Source organism: Lipomyces chichibuensis (assembly GCF_038497645.1).
Source record: "Lipomyces chichibuensis strain CBS 12929 unplaced genomic scaffold V1513scaffold_35, whole genome shotgun sequence".
Classification (NCBI taxonomy): domain Eukaryota; kingdom Fungi; phylum Ascomycota; class Lipomycetes; order Lipomycetales; family Lipomycetaceae; genus Lipomyces; species Lipomyces chichibuensis.
The window spans coordinates 147,150-154,133 of record NW_027117487.1 but is presented as its reverse complement, the minus strand read 5'-3'; the positions used below and the strand labels follow the sequence as shown (position 1 = coordinate 154,133).

At 44.5% G+C, this 6,984-nt stretch overlaps 3 protein-coding genes across 3 annotated transcripts; 1 reads left to right on the top strand and 2 right to left on the bottom strand.

Moving 5' to 3' along the window:
* Nucleotides 1-26: 26 nt before the first annotated feature.
* On the bottom strand, nucleotides 27-2,757 carry V1513DRAFT_418931 (WD40-repeat-containing domain protein). The gene is made up of 8 exons (XM_066895899.1): nucleotides 2,520-2,757; nucleotides 2,259-2,299; nucleotides 2,060-2,157; nucleotides 1,844-1,994; nucleotides 1,475-1,771; nucleotides 1,251-1,415; nucleotides 592-1,190; nucleotides 27-540 (listed from the first exon to the last, which is right to left on the bottom strand). The coding sequence occupies exons 1-8, from the start codon at nucleotides 2,564-2,566 to the stop codon at nucleotides 517-519; spliced, it is 1,422 nt and encodes a 473-aa protein (XP_066751836.1). The 5' UTR covers nucleotides 2,567-2,757; the 3' UTR covers nucleotides 27-516.
* Nucleotides 2,758-5,127: 2,370 nt separating this feature from the next.
* On the top strand, nucleotides 5,128-6,027 carry V1513DRAFT_450553 (uncharacterized protein). Its single transcript, XM_066898835.1, has one exon. The coding sequence runs from the start codon at nucleotides 5,188-5,190 to the stop codon at nucleotides 5,962-5,964; it is 777 nt and encodes a 258-aa protein (XP_066751835.1). The 5' UTR covers nucleotides 5,128-5,187; the 3' UTR covers nucleotides 5,965-6,027.
* V1513DRAFT_450551 (cytochrome b5-like heme/steroid binding domain-containing protein) lies at nucleotides 5,706-6,880 on the bottom strand. Its single transcript, XM_066898834.1, has 4 exons — nucleotides 6,379-6,880; nucleotides 6,272-6,327; nucleotides 6,021-6,219; nucleotides 5,706-5,958 (listed from the first exon to the last, which is right to left on the bottom strand). The coding sequence occupies exons 1-3, from the start codon at nucleotides 6,708-6,710 to the stop codon at nucleotides 6,083-6,085; spliced, it is 525 nt and encodes a 174-aa protein (XP_066751834.1). The 5' UTR covers nucleotides 6,711-6,880; the 3' UTR covers nucleotides 5,706-5,958; nucleotides 6,021-6,082.
* Nucleotides 6,881-6,984: the final 104 nt, after the last annotated feature.

Genomic DNA, 6,984 nt, shown 5'->3' with positions numbered 1-6,984 from the left:
AGGGTCCCTAACCCTTCAGCTGGTTCGCCGGGTACGCCGCAATGGCTATTTTTGATATTATGAAAAGTTTGGTGGCCATTTTTGATATTTACCCTTATTTCAACACACCCATGCGAGTGGCAGTGAAACTCAAGCGATCATGACAAATAAACATGGATGATAGAAGTATACACCTTTTATATAACTAACAATAGACAATAACGTAAATTTATGGAGAAATATGTGGCACTACAATTACAAATGACGTAAAACTGTCATTATATATTAATCCTTCAAGGTTTGACTCGCCCTCACAAGCCCAGATAATCATGCACTTGTCCCGTCATCCGCGAGAAGCTCGCATATTCCCCCATACAAATTTTGTGTTTATTAATATGCACATTTGGGCCTACCCATGTCGACGCATACAAGCAACAAGTTGATGAAAACTGTTCGTACAAATTGTTTGAGCCATCAATCTAAAACTTCAGTTACCCTTCCACGAGTCTATGTTCTGTGGAAGGCTCCATGGTACAATCACAAAGTCGAAAACACGAACAACTAAAACCTTATAAGTAAAGACTACATATATCTAACACTGAAATAACTCACATTATTAGTGGCGGCAATGGCAATAGAATCTTCGTGTGGATGCCAGCTCATATGCAGAATCTTCTTGTTGAAATCAATGTCATCATTCTCTCGACGGACTGCGTTCATTCCACTTGTCATTCCAGCTCTACCAGAAGGTGACGATCCACGCAATCCAGGGCTGCCGTTGCCATGTCGTCCAGTTTGTCCGCGGCCGATAGGAGCAGCAACACCCACCCGCTTGGCTTTGAATGCAGACTTGTCAGCTTGTAGTACGACTTCGGTTTCTTCAGCTTCCGTATCTGTAGCATTAGGATAAATCATGAAGTTGTTGTTGTATGAGCCCGTCATGACGGATTTTCCATCGCCTGATAGAACGACCTCAAACTTATCAAATATCGAGTCATTGTCGTAAGTGTCGCATAATCTGGGTCGCAAATGTTCATGAATGTTGATTGTCTTGATTGGTGCTCTCTCCATAGCAATATCCCATATCTTAACTGTCAAGTAATCTCGAGAAACGATGTATCTACCGTCAAACGAGAATCGCACATCGGATATTGATGAAATAATTTCCGAGAAAAATGACCTTTCTCTCGGGTCTTCCTCTTCCTCAAACACTGGTGCGCGCTTAGTACAAACTGCATTGTGAACGAAGAATATGAAAAAATTATACATACACTTTGCATGAGCATCACATAATGCACTCTCCCGCATGTCTGCAAGCTTGATTGTACCTTTGCTTGATGAGTACATGAAATAGTTGCAGCTCGTAGGATGGAACTCAGCAGCAGTAATAACTTCCGTGAGCTCTTCCATATTTGCTGGCTTAATATCAACAATGTCTGTGAATTATGTTAGCATTAGTCTCACCCTAAAAAAAGTATACGATTCCACGACATACTGAAACTTTGATCAGAGATTCCTAAGTTCCATAGATTTATTCGAAGATCGTCAGCAGATATAAACGTCTCGCCATCTGAGTTGACACTGATAGAATTGATGTGGTATGCGTGAGCATTCGCGTAAATCTTCTTTGGAGACGCCGCAATGATCGTATCGTGGAGAGTCATCCGTGGTAAGCGAAGATTTTCGATTGATATAGGATTTGGTGGCCGCCCGCCAACGGTATCGGAAAGGTTATTCTCAGCTACAACCTTTAACGACTTCTCGTATATCTTCCATAGTTTGATTGTTTTATCTGTAATTGTTAGCAAATACTCTCGATTTAGTAGCTGCCCACGGGCACTATGAGCAGGACTAAAATTCATACCATTTGTGGAAAGTAAAAAATGCGCAGCATTCGTTCTCGGGCACCATTTAATCTTATTTATCTTTTCCTCGATCTCAAGTGACTTCAGATAGTCGAATTCTGGTTCGTGCGATTGAAATTCGGTGTGAAACTTGTACTCGCAACCTTTTTTCTACATTCACATTTCAGTACGCTGGACCAAACGAGTCAAAAGGTTAGAATTAGCGACAAGCTCACATTTTCGTTCCTTTCGAATAGTACTACTCGACCGCCCTTATCGCCAGTCGCCAGGTAATTACCAGTATTGTCGAAGTCAACTGTAGAAATAATATCGGCTACAGAAAATTATCATTAGCACCGATATTTTAGTTCCATAGTAGAATATTTCCGCTCGCAATCACATAGCAGCGGCAGGTCCATAACAACAAAAACATACCTTCAGTGATGTCCTCAGTGTCGCCTTTATCGCCAAAACATCTAGGAAAAAATAGACAATGTTAATGAACAGGTCCTAGTATACGCTGTACACTGATTGTAAAAGTGTATCTTGTGCCAGATGATGCAGTGACTAAGATCAATGATGATCGCACTCTCGCACGCAATCACGGATCTTTATCATAAATCACGCCGCGAGCAATAACGGGTACTGATCTGACAATCAAGTAAAGAAAGGAATTTAAATAAATGCCGTACGTACTGTGCGAATTTCCACGTTGGTGGATGCCCGTCAGGACCTTCGACCATGCTTGAATGGTAGAACAGATCTGTGCTCTTATTGAGTATGTGGGATGCCGTTATCTTCAAAGCACCAGTGACCAAACGTCGCTAACCAATTCGATAGCTATCCGGTAAATGGTCGAAACAGCAGAATAATTGAAGTGATGGTGGAGATTGTTTGGCTTTTGAAAGCCTAATCCCAGTTCCAAGCTTTTAGGTCTTCGTTGCACCAGCCGTTCTTGTGCAAGCCGCGATCATTGCGCGCCACTAGTTGGGACTGGTGTTAAGGGTTAGCCAAAAGAAGAATAGACAATGCCAGGAAGTCATCTGCCTTGTGACATATCTGCACTTCCACCAGCGACTTGTTCGTTTTATGACGTCAATATTATTACTAACAGGCGATATCATAAGAATCGTATTTAAATTCTATAGACCCTTGAATCCTTCATAACTACGACAATTACCATTCTAGCACTATAGAGTGGTCACATATGAGGTTTGCCATTCTCTCAAGTTAGCAGCATAAGATCTGATCAGTTATGACCCTGCTCAGAGCAGATTAGATGTAGCCGTTTAAACAGAGTGCTTTAGTCAGTAGTTGGCCTTTTTGATCCCGACATGTTAATACTGCTTGTGAATTTGAACTGTCAGCAGTCTGTACCACGTTACTGTCTTGACATAATGAAATTGCCGACGACAATTTGCCGTTCCCGCCCTGTGCGCATAGGACAACATGATGGCAAACTTCTGTTCGTTCTCTGAAACACCTTCTTCGATGGCGACGGTCAAGGTTCGACTTCCCAGCTTTACTCTTCTGACGCCTCCATCCTTAAGTTCAGCCAAACTCTTAATACATCGTTCACGATATTGCTCTTCGCATCACAAACACCATAGAGATCGTCAATCCACCGTCAGGTCACTTCTGTTACGTGCGCATGCAACTTTGCGTAAGCTCTACTGTTCTTTGGCCAAGTATTCAACACTGCAACAATTTTTACTGTTGAATTGAGAGATTTCTTGGTCATGTACTATTTGTCATCATATCGACTGCGTGCGTGCTCTTCCGGGGCTGGAAAGCTAAATGAAAATGGACATCGAAACTTCTTTCCGGCTCATTGGCGCTCGGAAAGTTTAGTATCATACAACTGTTGTTCATGCCTGGCACGAGCCATTTTTGGAGTGCCGGAAGTTGTAACTGAGCATTAGAAGACTAGGATCCGGATCCCTGATGGATTGCCTCTTAGTTGTAGCTGATCATTAAAAATCCAGAAACCACTTATGACCCCAGGAGACTTTTGACATGTGCGATGGCAGTCGCTGTTGGCAAAAGAGCGCGATGAGCGTGCGTATTTACGGCGATATATATTTGGCATTTATATTTTGTCTAACTGGTGTGCCTGGATGGCAACTAACAAGTTTGGCGAGTTTACAACAAGAACTGAACGGGTACCGCTTCCTGCCTGCATCGCACATAAGACACCTGCCCAACGGGATGTCCGCAAAGAACTGCAACTTTTATTGCACCTAAACGTGGAAAAGAGACCGTGGCTCTCGCCGTCTTAGACGTAATCCTGCGATACGCTTGACCTCTCGCCATCTGCTGCATTCCGAATGTTGGCAAAACGATGCAAAATGAACAGACCGTACCAACTGCACAAGTATTTGGCGTTTTCCATTCGGTCATTTACCAGGTTCGTTATCCGTCGCCTGATCTTGCAGCTGCCCTCTGTGCGCGCCCAAACGCAGAATGGTAAGCGAAATTGTTGTTACAGGACCATTGTCACTTTGCTGGCGCACGCAGGAGAATTTTAACAAGAGGGTAGATAAGGGATCAGGCGGGAAGAGCAGCAGCAGCGGGGACAAATAGAGATATTTATAATCAGACGAAAGGCACAGAAACCAGAAATAGAGCGCGGCCTGATGCGGGGAATGAGTGCTTTGCGAGTGCGAGGTTTTGCATCCGGGAAGCATACGAGCGAGAGTGAATTGTTCATTTGAGATTGCCCGGCTTTATGCGCCTTACACAATAAAACTAATCGGATCTTAGTCCGCAACACGTTAGATCACGTGAAAGTCGGGCTAGCAAGTGATCTACGATGCAAACGGAGAAATGATGCAGGATCTTGACTGTAGCGAGTCTCTACAACAAGAAGACAGATTGCGGGGAGGATCCTTAGGGACGTCGGGCCGTGCTTGTCATTCAGGGCATGGCTGGAGAATTCGCAACCTAGTTCGATGTCCTCAAATCACAAAAATGCGCCAGCCTTCGGCTGTCTGCTTTTGGTGGGTGCGTCGGTGTCCACAGGTAAAGACGACGCGGGAGCTGCTGATCGCTGCGCGCGCATGATCCCCTTTAAGAATGCCAGTAAGCTATCGCATAGCTGGCGGTAGGGTACTTTTTCCGGGTGAGGTTCCTTTTATAGTTCTTCCTGTTTCCGCAACGGCATGTTGTGCCTCTGTTCTGTAGATAGCAGTTCGTTAAGTGAACCGACTAAGTCATTAGTAACTGTGACATGTCGGATCTACGGAGACAGATGCGGCGTTGGGACATTCTCCGCATTTGATTCCGAGCTCATGCCATCTGCCCATCATACTTGTAAACCAACCTGTCAGCTAAGCAGTGAAATAGCTGCGCAGTCGACTACGTGATGGCTGAACCACCAAATGTACCTGCAGATGTCCCCAATGAGAAGGGCAAACGAATTGCTGAACAAACAAGCAGCAGATCGACATCGGTCCTCGGTAATTCTGCGCAGACTTTACTCGCCTCGTTCGCTACTCCGCGCGCAGTTACCGGGTCATTATCGTCAGCGACCGCTTCGGCAAACCAGCAGAAAACGTCACCAGCCACGTCGTCCAGAGCCAATCTGCATTATTCCGGTGACGTACCAGGTGTCATAAATACGTCTTCCTCAACCAGTACAGCGCGGTTCGCGCAAGAACTTCCCGAGTATAAAAATGTCAGTGCAGCACATGTCAGCAGCTCTGCTGACGCACAAAGGCAATTTGAAGAATTCGTCGGTTCAAGTGCATCACAGTCAACAGCAAATGCATCCTCAGACGTGTTCTATAAATCTACAATGTCACTACCAGCAGCATATTTGGATGAGAATGATGGGGATGCTGTAGTAGCTTTTCTGTCCTCATCACATAGTAACGAAGCAATCTATTCTCCAGCTCCCTCGACTTATCACGCTCCAGCACCTACACACTCGCAAGTCGGGTACAACAGGATTCTAGCTGATATTGCTGTAGTAGAAGATCCAGTGGAATATCTTCTTAGGTCATGCAACTACACAAAAGAAGTATGGGGCGATGACTGGGCCGAACTACAACGTGCAAAGCAAGAACTAATTGCGGGTAACAAAATGAATGCACAACGTCGTGTCGTTGGCGTTATAGGAAGACTGAAAGCTAGGCTATAGAATATGTTTAGTGCAAGATCATGTATCGTATTTGCTGAAACCAAAAGATACCATACGAAGTTAGTTTCTACAACACCGTAACGCTACGTAGCAGGCACTCTTGTATCTGATATTCCCGTCACAACTGCTCAACGAGCTCTCCACATAGCAGATATTTGCCCGCAAAATGTTGCCCCCAATCGTTCAATGCTTGAATCTCGTCAGCATTCAGATCTTCCAGTGTGTCCATGGGCTCATCAATTGGCGTGAGCATCTCTAGGTCCATATTCAATCCAAGCTCATAATATTTCACAACTATATATCATACCTTCATCGAAGCTTCCTTTTGCTAATCCTCTTGACGCATCTCGACCAGCGAAATTACTAAATATTAAATTAGTAGCTATGGTCTAAAAGCACCCCGATGTAACCCACCTGTACGGCCCACCAGGACCGTAAAATGACCTTCCTGCAGACACATCATAAACTTTCCCTTTTACTGCCATCAGGACCCGTTCCTCAACACTTCCGTTAAACGGTTGCAGAGTCGCCGGCGTAAACTTAGTATATACAACCGGTTGAGGTTTCTGTTTTGCCTGCTGCTGAGCGTTCAGTACCTGACCGTTCGGACCAGTGGGCGGAAATATGAGCCTGTACACAAAGTATACGGACAAAATGGCGAGGAAAACATTTAGGTACGGGATGTAGTGAGATGGTGACGATGAGATGCGACTGTAACAATTCCGAATAATTGTCAGATCCACCATCGTGTCAGATTCAACCCTTATTGGACTGGAATATCCTCAATGCTATGCAGAAAATAGCCAGACAAATTACGGGACTACTTCTTCAAAAGTGGTAGTGTAATTCATTCCGCGAGGCGGCATACAATTGATCGAAACATAATCGCAAGTCGTGGTTGCTGCGTCATTTCTAGAACTCAAATAGCGAGCAAATGACCAAAGTTTTTGACACCTGAGGACATAAATTTATATGTCAAGCGGATTTAGTCATATTCAGGTAAATCTGCATAACCTTATT